Consider the following 21,135-nt stretch of genomic DNA (forward strand, 5'->3'; position numbering starts at 1 on the left):
AAGGCTTTCCTTAGGGTCAGCAGCAATATTTTTGCTGCTGCCTTGTTTGTTGGAGCTGCCCTGCTTTTGCTATGCTCCTGTGAATAAGGGTCTTGTGTCCTCTCTGCCTGTGGCTTGGAGATGGGCTGGAGCTGCTGGTGGATGCTCCTGGTCTGACTCCACCTGGCTTTTGGAAACTCCTCTAGCTTGGCTGGGTGCTTGGGATAACCCTATGCTGATGGGAGCCAAAACACCCGTCAGAGTCGTGCATGGAGTGAGGAGCAAAGCTGGAGTTGGTACCATTGTAAATCAACCCACTCCTCGAGCATCATTTCAGCAGCTGCTGGTTGTTGCCTGCAAGACCCTGTTTTCCCACCTCTGAGCCTGAGGGCGCACCATGCTGTGCTGCAGTCACCCTGGCGTGGCGATCCAACGCAAAGCACTGCTTGTGTGAGGTGGGAGCAGCGTAGCGTGTCCTTCTCCTGCATCCCCAAGTGCCATTTGACCATCTGGTTTGGTCGCAGCTGCCTGTGTGTGCCAGCACTGGTTTTACATGCAGTGTAGTGGGAACCTTGTGTAGGCACATCTTTCCTCTGCAGCACTTGGGGCAGCTGTTTGGAAAATCAGGTATTATTATACTCAGAGAAATTGTTGTGGGGTTTGGTTTTTTTTTTTTTGGTTTGGCCAAGCAGGGCCCTCTGCACCTGGAGATGCCAGGCTGAAAATGAAGATGAGGGAGTGAGAGTGTTGCCTGGTTTCACTGGGGTGGCATTTGCTATCTTTAGAGACAACTGAATAGTATCTTCATCCATTGGTTTTGTTGAACTCTGCTTGTAGAGGATGGGTTTACTCCCAGTTATCAGAAAACCCACTGTAAAATAGATGGCTGGAGAAGGTCCAGGCCGCTTCTCCTATATATCAGTTCACAGTTGTCATACAAAAGATTACCAAGAACTGCAAAGATAACAGCTCATGTGAATATTAGTTTTAAAAGAGCGGCCCTGCTTCTGGAAGGGCATGTTTCTCTTAAAGATACCCCAGAAATCCCATTCTTTTGTCATCTGGCAAGACTGAAAATCAGAAATCAAGTCCAAGCTCCATCCATACCTGGTTTCCCAAGAGATGTTTAGCTTGTAACACTCCTCTCTCCCTTTTTGCCACCCAGGTGCCTGGACCCCCAACTTAACTGGGCTTGAGGTCCGGTTGAGCCTCTGGCTAACACGGAACGCATAAGTCACCTTGTCCTTTGTGTCCCTGCATCTAACTTCCACCCCACACACGTGTGGTCACTGCAGGCGCTGGTGAACTTCATATAACGTCATCTGGCCCTACAACATGTGGTAGTGTCTGGGTGAGTGGCTCTGGGTTTGTTTGGGGTTTTTTTGTTTGGTTGGGTTTTTTTGCATAATTTTATAAGATTTGGGAGCCTTTATTCATGGCTGGATAATGGGGGAAAGAGCTGTGGGCAGGCAGGTTTAATTGTCCTTCTCGAAGCAGAGGATTGCTGGAAGCTGATGGTTGCTGGGTCCAAACCACTACAAAATTCAACAAACTGCTTTGGAAGAGGAGAGAAAAAAAAAGTTTTTCTTTGCTGGTACATACACCACAGAGCTGGGGGAGGGGAGTTTCCCTAAAGAGATGCAGTTCCCAGTCCAACATAATACTTGACATTTATTCTGTGGACCTGCACCTGGGACATTTCTCACGCAGTGGTTTTCTGGCTAAACCAGCACTTTTTGGGGGGTATTGGCACTGCTGAGCGCTTGCATTTTTCACATTTTCATTGCATAGCAGGCCACATCTTCCCGATTTTATGCAGCCTCCTCACCATTTTGGAGAAGAAGGTATTTGGATCTGGCCGCCTCAAACCCCAGCGTTGGAGTTCCTGGCGTGATTGTACCAACAGGCCCTGGAACAGGGTCTCATTGTGATGTTAATTAGTATCTATTGACCCGCTCTGCTGTTCAGATCCAGTGGGGCACACATGGGCTCTCAAATACGCTTACATAAGGAACAGCCCAACTGATGTCTGGCTCCTGCCAATAAATTAATTGCTTTTGCCAGGACCGCATCTCTGCTGGAAGAGGAGCTAGAAATCAGTTTCTGGCTTGCAGCAAAGATCATGTGTCCTGATATCCAAGCTCAACATTGCATCTGTAATTGTCGCCTTTTCTGCACAAAATTCATCCAAATTTGGATTCAAAATCCTTTTCTGGCTCTGTTCATGGAGTTTAATCTAATCTTTGTTTCAAGTGAGTTACCGGGGTAGATAATTCCCTGCACCCATGGGCAAGCACAGTGTCTGAGCAGCAGGGAGGCTAGTCCCACCACGCAGAATAGTTTTCCTCTTCAGTTTTGCTGTCTTGCTCCCTGTGTAGATACCTGTTGGGCAAAAAGGTATGTTTAATATCAATATTTGCTCTGATGAAGATGAGAAACAGGTTTCTTTTAATATCCAAGGTCCGGGGAATTCCTGCTTAGACACACAGGGAGTGTTTTACTGAGCGAGAGAACAGCTTTGGTAGTTGGATTATTGCAATATATATCCATTTAGGTGTGTGATGTGTTTAGCATTTTTCTTAAAATCCTCTCAAACCGTCCTTTCTTGCTAACTGTAAATGAGTGGAGCACTGCGTCCTAATTAAGCTGTTTGCTACAAGCAAAGGTCTGCTTCCCAAATTGCTGTGAGAGCAGTTAGCGAATGTGGGAGGCCAGTCTCCGGTGTGGCTGTACCGGTGGGGGGAAGCCAGATGCTCTTGAATTTTTCCTTACAAAGCCGTTGGCCAGGGGGGGAAATTGGTTTAACAAGAGCAGACGCAGAAGAAAGAGCTGCCGAGCGAGCAGCAGGGGAGCAGAGGCTGGCGGTGGGGCAGGACCCACCGTGATGGATCCGGTCCCCCTGGGTGTGCAGACACAGCTCCTCCCGGGGATGCTCAGCCCCCTCCCAAAAAACCCCTGTGGCCTGCCTTCCCTGGGGAGGCGTTTGAACGTTTCCTTTGATTCGCACACCCTGCATAAAGCAGGCAGCTCGGCTGAGAGTAAACATCTCCTTCAACCCCAGCCAGGCGGACGAGGTCTGGAGCTGCCTGCAGCTCTGGGCAGGACCCCGGGGGAAGGCAGGGCTGCCCGCCCGGATGGCGAGGAGTCCCCGCAGCCGATAGGCACCGTGCCAGTCTTGCTCGCCGCCCGTCTCCGTGAGCAGGCTCGCTCGGCAGTCCGGCTGCGGTGCTGCCAGGAGCCGGCTGGCCTGCCCGCAGCTCTGCCTCTGCCCGTTTATATGGGCAGCCACGGAGGTGGGGCTGAGCTCTTCCCCCTCCGTCAGCATCCCAGGGTACGGGAGAGCGAGCGCTCGGGGTAGCGAGTAACGGGACTGACTTCAGCCCTCGCCGGGACGAGATGGGGAGGAAGCTGGACCTCTCCAAGCTAACCGATGAAGAGGCCAAGCACGTTTGGGAAGTCGTTCAACGGGACTTTGATCTGCGGAAGAAAGAGGAGGAACGGCTGGAGTGAGTATCTGCTCCGTGGCCCGCGAGGTTGGGTGCAAGCAAACCTTAGCCGCAGACCCCATACGTCCTGTTGCATATGGGTTGTAGGAATAAAGTGACGCGTTGAGATTGCGGGCGAGGAACAGCCAGGACCTCGCTGTTAAAATTAAAGCCGGTGGCTAATAGATTACGTTATCAGCGGCGAGGTGACGCGTTCGGGCTGCAAAGGTGCACACTGGCGCCGTGCCATTGGCGGCGATGCAGATCGGTGTCACTACGGTAGTTTATGGGGACAAATATCTGGCCCCTGCTCAGGAGATGCCTTTGTGGGGATTGACGCTGACACGGCTTTCACGGGGACACCTTACCTTGGAGCAAAGGATGGGATTTGGTTCCCTTGCTGTTGTTTCATGTGTTGGTTCTTGTGTGTTTAGGACAGGAGGGTTATTCAGTGATTCGGTGGATCCTGGGAGTCCACAGACTCCTGAAGGATCCTGGAAAAATAACTGAGAGGAGTAGTAAACCTACTGTAGTAGCCTTAAATATGCTCACAGGGGGCCATACTGTCCTGGGGAAGTTTTAGGGGGCCACAGATTGGGAAAAGATTGAAAATCACTGGAGCAGCAAATGAATGTATCTTCTAAGTTCTTATAAACAGGGCATTTGACAAAAGTGCTGTTTAAAAAATGTTTAGATTAGATTAAATTTTGAGCATGAGAAATTTGGGGGTTTAGGCCTTGTTCATTAACTACATCAGGCGTTGAACTTAATTTCTTAGCTTTATTTCAAGAAGCTGCAGTGTCCCTGTTCAGGGTCTGGCCAGGTTCTCATTATTATCCCAGCAGGATGTCCCATGCTCCCAGGCAGGGTTTGGGCAGTGCTGCACTCCCGCTGAGTCCTTGTACTCTCCTAGCTCTGAATTTTGTGAGCCAGAGATGGTGCTGATGGCACGGTGTTGCCAGGAGCTCGTTAGTTCCTCTAGCAGATCCAAAGGGAAAGGTGAGGGGTGAAAGTCATCCTTCTTCATTTGGGATATCTGCATCTGAGCTGTCGAAGCATCCCCCAAAAATTTGCCGTCATGGGTTTCCATGCAAGGCTGTGCAGGAGCGTCTCTGTTTACACCATTAGCCATGAGAAGCTCTCAGTCATATGTTTTTGAACCTCCTGATTAATTTTGCCTAAGAAAACCGAGCCTGTGTGGGAGGCAGAGATAATTCAGTATCATCATCTACTGCCTTCCTCTGCTGGTTGCTCTGAAGTGCAGGACGGAGATCAGACAAGGGTGTTTAAAAAAATTATCACTCTGGAAAGGGTGAATGTCTCCCCTGTGATGGATCTGAGCTCTGCCTGGAGGAAGGAGGCGGGGACCGACGTTGCTGTGCCCGGCAGCAAAGAAGTGGGTGAGGTGAATTCCTTACCTACTTGACCTTGGTGCCAGACTGGCTTATCTGGGCAGACTCTGATGCCCAGGAGGCTCCCAAATTGAGTGCCGTGGTATGGAGGGTTTAAGATAGGGGGAAGGTCTCAGGACACTTCTACCCGGCTGCTGTCTCTTCTCCTAAGCAGCGTTCCCTTTGCTCCAGCAGTCATGGCTCTTTTTTTCAGGCTCTTTTTTCATTTTGTCATTTAATCCTGCCCCACAGAGGGCTGGCATTAACCCAGTGGTGCCTGTCACTGCCCGAGTCTCTAGCATAGAGCATGGTACCCAGTCCAAGGCTTGGTTGCCTCTCTCCACAGGCTCAGCTAAGGCCATACATCAGATATTTCTGTAAACTCTGGCATAGACCAGACCACCAGTCTAGGAAAGTCTGCCATGTTCCTGCAAGCTGGACATGGAGCTACATGAGCATTTTCTGCCTGTAACAAGCTGGGACATGATGTGACATTATGGGAGACCCTGCAGCCATTCACCCTGCTCCCTGTGCTCTCGCCATCCCCGTTTGATTCTCTATTCATTTGCTCCTCTATTCACTGGGCTTGTCTCAACCTGCAAGCCTTGAAGAAATGTTGCCCCCAGCTTGGTCTTTTTCTTCCCTTTCTGCTACTTCTCTGCATTTTCTTTTTGGCAGAAGCTATTCACCAACAATAGACAAAGGCTTCAGCTGGCCAGAAACTGCATAATCATGTGAGGGTAATGCTTTGCCCGAGAAATTAAATAATGGCCACTTTGTGAGGGCTGTCCCTGCTTCCTTCCATAGACCTCCCTGCCAGCAACTCCTTGTTTTGGGGATGGCTCCCTATGTCTCTCCTGGAGCTCAGCTGGACTGACCTCACTGCAGTTTGGCATCCCAACGCCGCTGATTTATTCTGCCGTGTGCAGAGCAGGGAAAGGGGTGGCTTGTGCTTCTGCTGGTAAAAGGAGACAAGAGGCGTGTGGTTCCTGCAGGTTTTAAACTGGTTTGGCTGAGACTTGTCCTTCTTTTGGCAGGTCTCATGGGCGAGGGAGGGGAGGTGAAGGGATCCGACCGGTCTCTGGGAACCAGAAAAAGCAGTCCAGTGAAAGATTGGATCCTGCTGGAAACAGCGTTAGCAGGGGAGTGGAAAAGGAGCACTGAGCCCAACCCAAGGGTTTTCTATCTGGGGGTTTGTTTTTAGTAGCCACATATAAATTTACTGCTGAACATTTGCACTGAGTTGTTCAAAACACTGCTAGGATGGTGAATAGCTGAATATAAAAACTAGGTGCCCGGTTCAGTCTTTATACTGATTTCTACATGTCCCAGATCCTCAGTCAATGCAAGTTGGTATCGCTCCTGTGTAACAGCAAACACAGCACAGGCGTGCTGGCAAGAAAAGTCTCCCCCGGAAAAAAAATGAGAGCTGATCCCTAATGTGCAAACTGATTTGGTTAAACAGAGATTAGCTTGATTTACATTCATGCCATTGCCACCACCAGCCACATCACTGCTCCCGTGGACGTCCTGGCACCACAGTGCCACACCAGCAAGGCTCTGGCTGCAGTCACCCCAGCATCAGCCCATCTCCCGAGCAGCTGGGGGACACTGGGAGCATCACCAGAAGCCTTGTGGTCCACGCTGTGCTCCTGAAGCAGCCTCCAGACTTGATTGCTTGAGGTTTTTGGCCCAGGCTGACTTCTGCTCTGAAGAATGCAGCTTACTAACCCTGCCTAGACAGAAAACAACCTTCTAGGACCTTCCCTACAAGTCAAACATTGCTCTCAACCATAGCCCCAAAGGCAAACATACCTGAGGTAGTGCGTGGTGCAGGGAACAAACAGAAAGCCTTTGGGTAGTGCAGTGGGCCCCCACCAGCTTGGCAAGCATTTTAGCTGGCCCTGGCTGTCGCTGGGGGTTCAGCCCCACACAGGCACCTTCTTGCATGGGGACCTGCTCTAGCAGCCAGGTCTGGATAGTGAAGGAAGCCTGTAGTGATGGACTGCCAGGAGAAGGTGCTCTTGGAAAACGTTCCTGTTGGCAGGGCTTTCACGGGACTGTCGTGAGCATCTCCTCCTACTGCTGTTCTGTGAACAGCCAGAACCTCGTTGCACATCACTTCTGCCCTTAGTAAAAGTGTCCGCTGAATTTAGCACTGAAGGACTAGATTAAAACCCCTTTTAATACTTCTTAATCTCAGATTGCTTTTTTTGCCCTTTTTTTTTTTTCTTTTGTTTAACTGAGAATTCCAGAAAGCTTTTAATTCCCAGCTGGACTTCAGGCTCAAACTTTATGTTGGGTTGGGATGCAGCCAGAGACTTCAAAAAGAGCTGCTCTCCTGAGATTCCTGGGATTTATGATCAATACCCTGTGAAGCAAACATGACAATCAAATCTAATCTTAAATTTAATAGCGGCACTTCCTAACATATAGTAACCTGCCCTGAATCTGGACCACGCTTCTTTGTTCAGCTTATTTAACTCGTGATGTGTTATCTATTAGATTTGCCCTACAGATGTTTCCACAAGCTGCGGGACTCGGGATGTTCCCTGGAAAATCATTCCTGAAATAACTGAAGCGTGATGGGGTTTTCCATGTGAGAGTTCACAGTGAAATGCTAAAAAACCCAAGTTCCTGTGTTTTGGGATGTTTTCTGCAGGGAGCTGAAATGCAAGATTGACCAGGAGAGCAACAAGAGAGAGTTCTTGACGAATCAGTCCCACCTCAACGAAACCCACTGCGTCCACTGCCTCCAGCCCTTCAAGTTCCTGCTGAACAGCAAGCGGCAGTGCCTGGACTGTCGCTTCTACACCTGCAAGAACTGCAGCCGCTACAACAAGAAGGAGCAAGGCTGGGTCTGTGATCCCTGCCGCCTCTCCAGGTACCACTCCTGCGATGGAGGGCGAGGGGCAAGGCGAGCCTCAGGGCTTGAGGCTCAAGAAGTCACCCAAACTCAGCATCCCTTTATGGTGGTTAGAAACCAGTTATGCTGGTTAGAAAACAGGCTGTGTTTTGGTTAAGGGACGGTTTCCGGGTGAGGGTCTGGACACCATGAGCGTGGCTGGACTGGCTCACCTCTATGTGCATCCTCTCTTTGGGCAGGATCGTGAAGATCGGTTCCCTGGAGTGGTACTACGAACACGTGCGATCCCGTTTCAAGAGGTTTGGAAGTGCCAAAGTGCTGCAGTCCCTCTACGGCAGGCTGCAGCCAGGACAGGGGGTGAACTCCGCATTTCTAGGTGAGGAGGAGCACCGGGGTTTCTCCTGCCCTGCTGCACACTGGGCGTCTGTGCAGCACAGCGTTGGGATGCACCAAGGGGGGAACATCAGCATTGATGCAACTCTGAGTGCCGTGTGGTTTCGAGACCGTTCAAAACATCTTGGGGAGGAAGCAGAGGTTCAGAGTTGTGAGTTCATACTGAGAGCACCAGAGCAGATGTTCTTGGCGGATTATTTTTCTTTCCCTCTGTTAAGGTTTAAGTTTTTACCACAGACTTGAGAAGATCTCGTGCTTAGTTTTAGAAGTCTCATGTCCTGCAGCTTCTAAGTATGCAAGAGTTGCAGCTCTTGTTTATCTTTCTTTTAGCTCTTTTCATCACAGGGAAGAGCTTATGAAATTAAGTTTAACCTGCAGGTCCAAAACATCCAGCTGGCCGGATAAAGCCAGCACTCATTTTTACCCCATGATCTAATGATTTTTACAGCCAATCTGATGATGCTCTGGCACTGACAAAACTGTATCAAAATTAGTGAGTTACCTGTCACCATAGCTATTTTCTTCAGAGCTTATGGATCTTCAGTATTTCTGATATTGGTCTGATAGTACATAAACATATGCTGAAAGCTGTTTTTAATACAGTATTATTTACTGAGTAGCTGCTAGTTGCCATTCATACAGCTCCCGCACTGATTTAGCTATTGCCTTTGAAAACCAATGTGGATTTTATTCCCATCTTGAAGAGCCACAGAAAAGTTTGCACAAATACCATAGGCATGAGCTGATTCAAGTAGTCCAATCATTCTTTTATCCAGACCACTCATGGCATATCAGAAAGAGCGTGCAGAGTAGTGGCATTGAATATAAAATTAGTGGACTGAGAGACAACTTACGCAGCATTCAGTCTGAAAATGCATCAAACCGAACAGAAGGGACAATCTGAGAGAAAACCAAAGCAAGCGTGAGGACGTCTTTTTCAAAAAGAAATTATTTTGTTGTCATTACTTTCTTAACACCAGTGAATTGGCTTGACCCCTGAGCAAGCAAGTATCTCCTTCTGGGACATATCTCTGGTTGCAGGAGGTACAGCAGAATGACGTGAGACCATTGCATTTTGCATGGCCTTCTGCTGTTGGCTATGTTGCATCAGGACTGTGGAAGTGGTGGCAATAAGCTCTTTGACTTTTAAAAGTCAAGTCCTGTCTCCAAGTGCCTGTTTTGTTCTCTCTATAGAGCCTTTTTTATGATTGTGTCTTGTGATGGCTGGAGAATGAGAACTCCAGTAAACCATAGCTCTGAGGGTTGTTCTCTGTGAGGTACCTGGAGAAAATGTGCTTATTTATTTTTCCCACCATTTTTCTTTTCATTTAGGTCTTCATGACAGAGTTTACAGCCTGCCAGACATTAACAGTAAGTAAAAAAGAGAATTGCAGCATGTGGCTTGCAGTTCAAGAGAGGTTTCCAATGTCTTTTTCTCTTCACACCCTCTGGCTACGGGCACTCCAGCGTGGTTTGGTGTGGCTGGACCAGGGAGGAACTCTCTCCACCGCGGTGGAGGTGGACTGTAATGCTCATCTCTTCCCCTGCGGTACACCTGGGGTCTCCAAGGGCAGACTCAGATACAACAGGGCTTTTAATTACATGCCAAACTTGAAGCTTGCAAGTATTCATCATCTCAATGCACCTACGTCATACATTAAAGCTGGCCTTATTCTTAAGGAACCCACTGAATTTGGGACTTCAGGTTGCGTTCCTTAGGAGCCCTTGCAGGAAAGATTCACTGCACCTTGCCACTTGATATAGGAAAGAGCATTTCGCCTACCTTGACTTTGGACTTGGTCTGGCTTTTGTGCTGTTCCCAATGTACTGCTGGGCTTGGCAGTGATCTGGGTACAGAGGCGGGGACCCAGAAAGGAACAGGTCACTGATAGATAGTGGATCTGGCTCCTGGGAACCAGGAACAGCGGAAGCAGAGCCGTGTTGGGCTGAGCTGGAGTGCCTTCAAACACTGGAGTCACCCGGGTGGGCCTCGGGGTGCTCTCTGAGGTGCAGGTGCACTTCATCTTCCTGCGGTGGTCACTTCCACCTCTGTGATGGTGCACAGCTGGAAAGGGAAGCAATGAGAGGCCAGCCAAGCTTTTGCAAGATCAAGTGCTAAGAGTGGGTATCTGCAGTGCTGCCTGCGAACTGCACCTTGAAGATCTTCTACCCCAGAGACCTTAAACTGGGGTCACTGCATGCCAGCTGCAGCACTGGGGCTACCTTAAGATGTTCCTGTCCCTTTCCCATCCTTTGTCTCCTTCCCTTTACTTGTGCAACCTACTGGCCATGGTGTAATATGCAAAAAAAATTAAAGAAGAAAAAAAGTTGTGGGAGGTATTTCTGATCTGGACCTTTTCACCCTATATAAGAGGCATGGCCTCACCTACAGGTGCATTGGTGTGACCACCACGGTGGGGACTTACCTCCCTGAGGAACAGGGTGCAGGAGCTGCCCGTACACAGTGTGCCGTTGTCTCGCCTCCAGGTGAATGCCAGCTCCTCACGAGTGGTGACATTGGGGATGAAAGTGATGACGAAGACGGTGTCCTTCGTGGAGCTGAAGCAGAATGCTATAGCAGAGTAAGCGTTTCATCCAGAGGCCCCTTCTGCCTCACTCTGTGCCCTCAGCTGCTGCTGGCCTGCCTTGGGGGGTGGTGGTGGTGGTGGGTTTCTATGCCACGTTCAAAACTGGGCCTTTCTCTCTGTTTTCCTTCTCTGAGATAAACCCCTCTCCCAGTTTGTGTAGAAACAACCAAGTCAGTAAAATCACAAGTACTTGTCCTCTGGAAAAAAGACCCACTCTTGACACTAAGGATGTTCCCAATTAATATAAAATTCCCAGCTCCCACCCATATAATAAGAACCCACCTGTTTTTTTACTAGAAGAAGAGATACCTGGTAGAGGGGCAAAGCACAGCTAGGTTCATGAGTATATCCATTTATCTCCTGGGTTTTCCTGGGACTATGTGTACAGATTAAGACAACTGATGGGAAGTGTATTTGTCCCTGCAGCATGTGTGAAATCTGCCAGTGTGTTTGAAGTGCTGGTACAGTTACATACATGCTGTTATATACATACCATCTCAGCCTGCGGCTACGGGTATGTGCTGCATTTCACACACTTAATCCTTCATTTTGATCTGCTTCTGAAGTCTTAGAGGCTTGTCCAAGCTGCTCCTGCCCCAAGGCAGCTGATGACCTCCCAAATATCCAGGGAGATCTGCCCACAGCATCTTTTTTCTGAAGACAGGGAGATGCATCAGAACTCAAAAGCACCTCCTGGATCTCTCCGAGCTGTAACCTGTTCAGTTTTCCCATAGAGCCTTTATAAACCAGGAGAGAGCTTCTCACTGTCTGCTCATGGCCACAGTCCTGAGCCAGAGACTGTGGAAATCAGGAACCCACTTTTCCTTGACTCCAGCATAAGCACATGCTGCCCTATACACCTGGCTCCCTGCAAGCAGGACAGCATCAGACCCAAATTTTCTCTACAAAAAGCAGGAGCCTTGCTTTGGGCTGTGCAAACTCAGGCAAACTAAGGAGACAAGGGCCCTCCCTCCCCACTTCTCCAAGGTCAACTGTGTTTTATGCTGAGTTTTCCTTTCTTGCACTTCATACTCTAAGATGTGCAAGACAAAGCGCCTGCTGTCTGTCCATCCCTTTGATTTTGAACTGGACTCGGAGTACTGTGCTCAGTCTCGCCGTCAGTCTGTGCAGCTCTCTCCAGCAGCCAGCAGCCCGGATGCTTTCCAGGTACTGTGAGAGTGCTGGGGGGTTCCTTTCCTCTCTTAATCCTCCTCCTTGCTACCTCTGCTACGTCCTCCTTCAGCTATCAACACGTCCTTCAGCTGGTATTGGGAGGCAATGATGCCAATCCTTGCTCCCCATAGCCCCACTTGCTATCTCTTCTTCCATTTGAAGTCCTTTGCCTCAGGCTGAGTCAGGAGTAGGACATCTGACTGAAGCGAGGATGACTGGTAAGATGAGATAGCAAGAGGTTCTCTGGCCTTCTCCCTGCAGATTTCTTTGCTCTCTGCAGACAGCAATTTTCTTGTGCTGTCCCAAGGCTATGGGTCACCCTAGTTCCAGTAACCTTGTGGAGGTTCAGTACTCAAGGGACGAAATGAAACCAGAATCTTGTCCCATCATCCCACCATCCCATCCGGTTTGGGGCTGGTTTTGCCATGTGGTGGCACTGGGGATGTAGTCAGCCAGCAGCTTCATGGGGCACACAACCTTTGCAGAATTGAAAAGATGAATCCCACAGAGCCAGAGTGATGGCAGCAATGGCACCTGCGGGGTGGGGGGCCCCATCAGTCAGAGGGGAGAACATGGGGACAACAAAAACTGCATGAACACTGGTTATTTCTATACAGGACACTACATGTGTCTTAGTGTTGGGAGCTCCTGACCAGGAGCAGGACCCATGCACAGTTCTAGCACGAGCAACTGCAGTGAACTGTGCCCCGTGATCCCACCAAGGGCTAGGAGTCAGCCATCCCCACCTTCCAGCTCTGGGGAGGAATACAGATGGGGCTGCCCTGGATGTGGCAAAAGGCCTTCCAGCCTGAGATGCTTCAGACCAGGATTTTGGGGCTGCTCCTGTCTGCCTTTCCTGTTGAAATTTCACTTTTAAAACATTGAATAGCTCCTTCTTCCTTCTAATGATACTGTGATACTTTAAATTCTACTCCTGGGTAGAAGTAGGATGTGCTGAGTTGTGTAACAAAGGGTTTAAGAAAAACAATCCACACAATTCCACGCAAATGGTAAGAATTTACCTCAAACAAGTAGAATCATTCTTTCTTTATCTAAGCCCATCTTTATGCAGCAGAATTCAACCTGAGTGTAGAGAAGGCTGGCCTCTGACCAGATCATCTGAATCGGATTTATTGGTTGCAGATTATTTGAGGGGCAGAAGGTGGCTATTGTTTGAATAAGCGAAAGGGCATGGTGTTTCAAAAGACCAGAGCTTTTTGCAGCCTAGCTGAAGGGACTCAGTGCCTAGTTCTTGTAAAAATTAACAGTGCCCCCTGGCAGTGATGAGAAGTATTGCTCAACGTTCATCAGCAAGGCAAAGAAGTCTTTAAACTGGATTATTAGGAATTGGCATTATAAAAGGTCAATCCATGCATGTATTGGAGGATAAAGCAAGGACCTGTTGGCGAAGGTCAGGAGAGGCAAGGGGTCCTCACGGGCAGCAGCTCAGCAGCAATCCTCATCTCTCAGTCCTTCCCAGATTTCCCCAACTCAGCTGAAGAGGCCTCCCAGAAGGAGTCCAGGATCGCAGATGCAGATCTGGTCTTCCACCACGTCTTGCAGGAACAGGGACCCGGCGCAAGCCCTCCAGAGCAGCACTTCAGCACAGAGGTTCGGCTCACCGTCAATTCACGGACAAGGAGCCTGGAAAGAAATGCAAAACCTGGTAGGTGTCTCTGGCCAGGCTCCTCTTGTATCCTTTTGAGGAAAAGTGGCTGTAAGAGTTGGACCAGAATGAAAATGTCTTTTAATTTTTTTGAACAGCCTCAAAACCACTAAAAGGATTGAGGGTCAAGACAAAGTATCCATCTGCAAAAGTGACTTTTTCTCCTGAAAGAATCGGCTGAAGTTATTTAGTTGTAATGGGCTGGTCTTGTTCCCAACAAACTCATTTCTCAAAGCCAGAGGGTTGTTCTTAAGGTGTCCATCCCTTTCATATCTATTGGTCTTGTCCAGTGTAGAAACTAGATGCAATCAAATGGACACTATTAGAAACAATGAGATGTGTTTCCTCGGTAGGCAGCGGTAGATGAGTTCAACTCCTTGCCAAAGGATGTTGTGGGTGCAGAAAGTTTAGAGTTTTAAGGGGACTTGAACTGGAATAAGACTGGATAAGAACTGGAGGCACGCACTGGGGGTTATTAAGTAGCATCCTTGTAGCTGGGCAGGGTGCACTAGCAGGCTGCAGGATCTGTGATTTTGTGAGTCTGTAAATACCCTAGCAAATGATGGTGCAGAATTTGCCTTTTACTACTAGTGTTTTTCCTGCTGTGATAGTAGAGCCAAGAGGGTTGGATACTGGCTTGTGCATGTGCAGCTGTAGAATATATCCTTCTGGGTCTCCAACTGTTTGGTTGTATTTTCAGGGCACTAGGAAATACTGTGTAAACCTTACTGTGCACTGTTTAAATTCCCACTTTGAACCCCACTGGAGCGACACAGCAGCAGGGCCCTCTGGCTTGTTAATTCCATTTTCTCTCATTGTTTTTGTCTCATTTGAAATTCTCCTTTAAAAAGGAGACTTTCTGCTCTTTTAAATGTTTCATCCTAGACTGGTACCTCTCTATCCTGAGCTAAACATCTTCCAGCACCTGGACAATGCATGAAGGGCAGTGTCCAAACCTGGGCTCCAACAAAATTGGGAAGGCAATAGCAGTTTTTCGTGAGGGGCCTGGCTGTCTGGGACATGAGAGAGCAAGGGTGATGCTCCTTGTGCCCACTGCTATCTTAGCAGTGCTCCGTGGGACCCTGCTGCGCTAGGTGCTGTGTGGCCACAGAGGGTGGACTTGCAGCATGGTCCAGTGTAGCCATCCTTAACCTTGGTCTCTCTTGCAGAAGCATCTCCTGCCAAAGGATAGAAAGTGTGATCTGGAGAAGTGCCTCATTGTTTTCTTGTCTTAAGGATGGGGCTGATATCCAGGAAGGAACTCAAGGGTGTGAATCTCTTGTACCTTTGTGCTGAAGCCTTCTCTCTCCAAAGGCAGCCACTGGAACGAGCAGCCCCGGTCCCGGTACTCTGCAGATATGGACACCTCTGATGAGGATGTGAAGGGAGCTCAGTTCCCTGCCTACCTGCCCCATCACACAAAACGCCGGAACAAAGCCTCCTCCCAGGAGAACGTCAACCACTCTGGGAATCAGGTACCAAACAGCTGTTGAACTTCTTGTGAGACCAAGTCTGTGGCCAAGCCTCTCTTGCCATAAATGGCACTTGTTAGCCGTGCACTGCAGGATGGTTCAGAGGAGAAGACAAGCAGTGATGGCAAACTGGGGTAGAAAACTGGCGATCATGGTAGTCTCCAGCCAGGATGGATGTGGAGCACGAGCAGAAAAGCTGGTGTGCCCTAGGTATCCACACAACTGCTGGCCCTTCTGTGCAGGGGTAGTTTGGTGCCCATGCTTCCCATGTGTGGGTCCAAGAGGGAGCAGAGTGGGTCCCAGATCTCCGTAGGCTCGAGATCCCTCCTCGTCTTCAGCTCAGGAACTGAGAAGCTGGGGGTATAGCCACTTTGCATTTCCAGAGCAATACGTCAGGCCTGTGGAATGACCTAGGAGTTGGCTCAGCTAGGTGTCACGTCACGGTTGTGTGGCACCAGCGAGATGAATGCCCAGGCCATGTCCTGCCCTCTGTGTTTTGAGGGACCTGTCAAGGTGGTCATGAAAAGGGAGCAGGACTGAGACCTGGGAAGGTGCATTTAAGGCTCCTTCATTCATTAAGATGAGGGAGGATAGACATATCTCTGCCCTTTTAGGATGATGCAGAAGTACACTGGAGCTCTGTGCTTCCTCTCCCAGGTCCTCCTTCCAGCCCTTCCACTTTTGCAGTCATGGCAAAGAGAAAATCAGGCTTCGCCCTGCCCATGCTGCTGTCACAGTAACAAGCCTGCTTTCGTTGCTGTTAATTTTCCAGCTTGTCCTTATTAATCTGCGAGTTACCTATGGTTTTCTGTCCCCAAAAAGGCTTTCTTCAATTGAATGTGCCAGTGCTTTATGATCAGATGGAGGTTTGGAGAGAGATGTTTAATAATCATCAAGATCCTTTTCTTCCTTTGCAGCGTGTAGCGTTCCTGCCCCTGTAGGACTGGGTCAGGACAACCTGTCATGTATCTCTCCTGAATTATAATAGGGGGAAACAGTCTAGAGAAGGGTATCAAAAAGGCTGCAGGCTTGTGTTTTAATTGTCAAGCAAGGACCTGCAGTTCCCTATGCCACCTTTGCAAATGGTGGGCGGTGAGAACGATAAAGCATCTCTCGGACCTCTTGAGCAGCAAAACGCAGGGTAGTGTTTGGCTACAGATACACGGGGAGAGCCAGCTGCCAGTCTCTGCTCACAGCTGGTAATTTTGCATGTCCTGGAACCCTCTTTGGGTAATCGGTGGGGGAATCTGTAACCACAACCATCCCTCGGCACCACACTTCATGTGCCTGTGTAGGGAAACCTTTCCTTTGCCTTTTACTTCTCCCGGCACAGGTTTTAATTAGTAAATGCCATTCCTTTTTCAGTCAACAGTAAATGGAAGAACCCTGGACTGAGCGTCCTTAATGAGGCCATGGTACGTTAGGCATGAAATGTGCACCGTGCTTTGCAGTGGGGAAACAGGACCAAATTCCTACCAATGCTTCAGATTACTTCCTCCATCAGCTGGGCAAGCTCTCACTTCAGGGTGGTCTAGTGTGCTTTGTGGTTTGCTGTGTCACACCAGTACGAAGGCTGCTGTGGAGCCTTGTCACTCTAGTTGTTATGAGACACCTTCTCGCTCCCAATTTAAGCCCATTTGCTCTTATGCCAACATTGTTCATTAGCTTAAATAGCTCTTCATCCTTCCTGCCCTTTGTGCTGCTGATGGGTTTACAGCTAGCAACCACCCTCCTGCAGAGCCTTCTCCTCGACCAGCAGGAAGAGACCCGGCTCTGTGCTGGACCATTAACTTCAGGATGATGCACACGTGCATCACTGTTGCCGTTGGCCAAGGAGAGGGCAGGTACAAGCCCAAAGAAGAGAGAAGGTGAGAACATCCAGGTTTCGGTGGTAGCCAGGTCTGTATGGCAGAGCTGGAAGAGGTTCAGAAGAGGCTGGTGTCCATCCTCTCATTCTTAAGTTGGAGGAGATGGAGGGGCTGAGGCTGGCAGGAAGGCAGAGACAGGCCATGAGGGATTTGGGACAGCAAGCAGCGGACTGCATTGTCCTGAGCAGCAAAGCCGGGGCTCTTGAGCTGCTTACAGGCACTTCCAGGGTATGTTATGTAGCTATCATCAGGACTTCTGGGGTATCCCAGCCCCTCATGGGACATCCCAGGGGACAGTGAAGATGGCTGAGTACGAGTGGTCATCCTGGTACTGCACTTCTCAGAGGCTGTGCCCTTTGGCGTTTCAAGATGTTGGCCTGGGGGTGTACGGTCCAGAAGCATGTTTGCTAATCCCCGTTAACCCTCTATTGAATCCCATAGCCTGCCTTCAAAAGCAATGTTTTCCTGGTAGGCACCTTATTAGCATCTGAAGGTTTCAAGAGGTGGAGGGCTCAGCTCTTAGCCCTGCATCACTTTGACCCCACAGATGAAAACCCTCTTTCCTAAAACTGCCTTAGGTGCAAGTTAGTCAAAAAATGTTTGATCTGAAAATCTCTTTTGCTTTAATTCTGGAGAGGATGCACTGTTCAGTCCCAAACACAAGAAACTTAACTTTTCCAGTAACAAAAGCAGAGGCTGTTCCCTACTCCTGCGACTCCAGGAGCTGAAAGTGCTAGAACAAAATTTAAAAAAAACCCAACTATTAAAAAAAGCTCTTAAACCTGAAGAGACATGAAAGAAGCCCTGAATTGGTAACTGTGCAGGTCTTTGCCTTCAGGTCTTTAGAAGCCAAGTAGGAACAAGACCAAGCCACAAGGAATAGTGCCAATTTACCCAGTTTCTCCCCAAAAGCCATTCTGCTGTACCTCAAGGGAGCTCAGTTGTTCTGGATTCCCCAAACTTTGATGCTGTCTGGCTCTTCTTCTTTACATAAAGCTTCTGTTAGAGGTCTTGGGTATTTGAGAGACTGGAGGCAGCACCTCTGCTAGAGTAACCTGTCTTCCCTCCCCAGCAGCAAGTGATAGTTTGCCCTAACTGATGCCCTCCTTATGGGTTGTGTTTCAAGTTTCTTCACTTTAAATGTTTCAATACAGGGCACGGTTTGCCAGCCTTTGTCACGCAGAAAGCAGTGCAGGGCGGTCCAGCCCCTGATGGGGATGCACCCTAATGGGGTGACCACCATGCATTAAAACCAGCCTCGCTTGGGAAGGACAATGAAAGCAAGCTCTTCAGCTCCTATCCTTGTAGCCCATCAACAGCAGACTGTGCATTATGCTCTGACCTCTCCCAACCTCTGCATTACGGAGACAGGGTAGTGCCGGTGCTTGGTTCATCACCATCTCTTCCTCTGAAGCTGATGGCCCATCACAGACTTCTCATTGTCACCAGGAGCCATGCAAGAGTCAGGCCTTAGACAGGACTGAGAAACCACTTAGAGATGGATTGGATTGCTTCCTGCCTGTGGGTTTAATGCTGCTTAAAGATGCATTCAGTTCGGGATGGTAATTACAGCACTCTACTCTCCAGAGTGTCAGGTTTTTGTATTCATCTTCCCTTAAGCAGACGCAATCTCTCCAAGCTGTTGAGAGTATCTAATTAATCGAACACTAGCAAGCACAAAAACTAAGTGAGAGGATGGAAATGTCATAAAAAGAAAGCCAAGCCCTCGCATCTCTTTGTTACTGCATTTACTTACTCCATTTGCTGCTCGTTCCCCTTTGAATGGGAGGCAGCCACTCAGAACAGCAGTGATGTGGGAGGTAGTGTTATAAAATGGGCAATATTTCTCATCATTTGTGTTTTATTTGTTTGGATCAAAGGAGAAAGACTTTTTTTTTTAAAAAAAAGAAAGCAAAACTTCAATTTCTAAAAGGGACAAATAAAAGCTTCCTTTAATGTTTTCAGTGATTTAACCACAAAAGTTTGTCTTGGCTCTTGAGCATAGAAAGTAACTTCTCTTTGATTTTCAGGATTTTGTCTGTCTTTCTCTTCTCTACTCTTCTCTCCATGCCCCTCTTTTTAGTTGAAAGAGTGAGGGAGGAAAGAGGGGCAAGCATCTTGGTAAATCAATGCATGGAGAAGTCAGAAAATTTCAAAGTGTTTTGGGGAAAACTTTCAAGTTTAGTTGTATATCTATTTAGTTTTTCATGGGAAATTCTTACTTTCTCCCCTCTTCCTTTCCAGTGCTGTACTGGCAGTGGGGTGATGGGGTAGTAGCTGCTTGAAAAACACGTTAGTAGGAACTGAAAATTGATGTTGACTTGAATTTGGGGCAGCATGCAAGATAGTTGGCTTCGTTACAGCCTGATGCTTTTGTCTGGACAAGGAACACAACGGGGCCGGTGATGTAGTTTTATGTTCACTGCACCAAAGCTACCGATGCTTTGGGAGGAATTGCGATGTGCTGGGTACTTACTCAGCATCACTTTGAGTTTTCCAGATTCGAAGAGAGGCTGTGCACCTCCTGCGGCTCATTGACGTATCCAGGGCCATTTTTTAAAGACATTATTTTTTAATGTCTTTTAACTCAGCTCATGGTGGCGGTGTCTTGCTGCTTGCTTTCTTCTGCTGGTTGCACTGTTTTCTCACTGTCCTGGCAGCGGTGGCTGGTCTGTTCTCTACTCCTTTTCTCTCTTTCTCCTTTCCTCTAGATTCATGAGCTCAACAAACGCATGTCCACAATCGAACGCATGCTGAACCGCTTGGAGGAAAAAATCCTGGTGCGCTCTGATGAGGTAACTGGGAAAAGCTGGGGCATTCTCAACAGGGAGAGAGCGTGGGCTGCGGTGGTTCCTTCCCCTTGTCATTGGAGGGCCTTCTCTGAAACCGCCAGCATTGCAAAGAGAAAGCTGGATAGACAAAATGACTCAGGTTGTTTGATTTTAATCCTGTGTTTTGGCCTTGGAGGCTCTTCTCTAGTTGCAGGTGATGGAGTGTCTGAGAAAACATTGCATGGCAGGACAGAAACAGAAGCGACTTTAACCCATGGCATTTAGGCCCTCATGCAAGGTAGTGCCTCCCCTGCCCCTTCTGCACAAGAAAAATTGGGTTTCAGGTTGATACTCTATGAAATGCTAATTTCAGGAGTATTGTTAAGTGGGTGTCAGTACATCCACAGAGCTGTGACAGCTCATTTGAAATCATGGGAGACTCAATTAGTGCATATGAGGAAGTCACCTGGTTATTGTGAATAGGAGAGCTGAGTCAAAAAGGATTTCTGTATCACTTCTGAGCTGCCCTTGTCCTACCATGCCATCAAGCTTGGAAGAAAACAGCTAAATTAAGTTAAAGCTGGGCAGTGATGTAAAATCTGTGAATACTTAGGTTGCTTAACATTGATTTTGGGTTTCTAATTTTAGACTATGTACTCTTATTTTCCTTCATGTGAATCTATCACCATGAGCTGCTCTGGCAGCTGATGGCTTGGTAGAATGGACAGTGATAATTACAGAGAAGTCCCCTAGGCATAGGTGAAATAATGCAATTTCTTCTTTTTTTCTAAAATTCATAATGGGGATGGCCATGTTTTTAATCATTCAGTGTTTCTGTCAGTAAATCTGACCGAGGGAGCAGGAGGTGTGCATGTTTGCAGGTTCCCATGCTTTATTCCCATGTCTAGGGCAGATCGGAGTAGAGGCAACGGGTCTAAACTGCTGTGGGACAGGTTGAGGTTAACTATTAAGCAAAGCTTTCTAACAGAAAGGATAGCAGGGCCCGGGAATAGGTTGCCTGGGAGAAAGATTGCCTGCTGTGGATGCCGTTGTTCAAGGTCATTAAGAACAGCTTAGACAAAAACCCACCAGGTATGACACAGATAATTGTATTCCCATCTTAACACAAGGGACAGAGTTCAGTAACTCCTGGAAATCCCTTCCAGTGCCTGGGAGTTTAATAGGATTCTTCTCCAGGTACCATGAATCGCACCTAATAACAGGGCTGGGTGGAAATATGCTATCTATCCTACAGGAAAATTTGCTGCATGTTCTCTCATTGCAAAAAAGATTACCTAGAGGCTCCGAAAGCTACCTCAGGGAGTGGTAGTTCACATGGCTGCTTCTCTCACCCTGGTGGACCATGTCTTTGGGTCGCTGTGATCTCTGCCCTCAGAGCCACCAGCCGTGCCGTGGTTCCTAATGAAAATGCAGTGATTTTTGGCCCAAAATCCCCCATGCACACCTTTTTAAGGAGGAAAAA

At 48.4% G+C, this 21,135-nt stretch overlaps 1 protein-coding gene across 6 annotated transcripts in view; it reads left to right on the forward strand.

The window, feature by feature from the left end:
- Positions 1 to 2,188: 2,188 nt before the first annotated feature.
- The window catches only part of MLPH (melanophilin), a 30,035-nt gene continuing 11,088 nt past the window's right edge, over positions 2,189 to 21,135 (forward strand). For 2 of the 6 annotated variants that reach the window (XM_030018122.2, XM_030018128.2), the window contains exons 1-10: positions 2,189 to 2,231; positions 3,302 to 3,485; positions 7,518 to 7,739; positions 7,961 to 8,097; positions 9,447 to 9,485; positions 10,602 to 10,696; positions 11,741 to 11,869; positions 13,346 to 13,541; positions 14,856 to 15,016; positions 19,593 to 19,676. In XM_030018122.2, coding sequence (XP_029873982.1) covers positions 2,204 to 2,231; positions 3,302 to 3,485; positions 7,518 to 7,739; positions 7,961 to 8,097; positions 9,447 to 9,485; positions 10,602 to 10,696; positions 11,741 to 11,869; positions 13,346 to 13,541; positions 14,856 to 15,016; positions 19,593 to 19,676 — 1,275 coding nt within the window. In that variant the 5' untranslated portion in view covers positions 2,189 to 2,203. The remainder of the gene's footprint in view (positions 2,232 to 3,301; positions 3,486 to 7,517; positions 7,740 to 7,960; positions 8,098 to 9,446; positions 9,486 to 10,601; positions 10,697 to 11,740; positions 11,870 to 13,345; positions 13,542 to 14,855; positions 15,017 to 19,592; positions 19,677 to 21,135) is intronic. The other 4 variants (XM_030018127.2, XM_030018129.2, XM_030018125.2 and 1 more) reach the window with 3 other exon arrangements.

The sequence above is a fragment of the Aquila chrysaetos genome, chromosome 6 (genome assembly GCF_900496995.4).
Source record: "Aquila chrysaetos chrysaetos chromosome 6, bAquChr1.4, whole genome shotgun sequence".
Lineage (NCBI taxonomy): Eukaryota > Metazoa > Chordata > Aves > Accipitriformes > Accipitridae > Aquila > Aquila chrysaetos.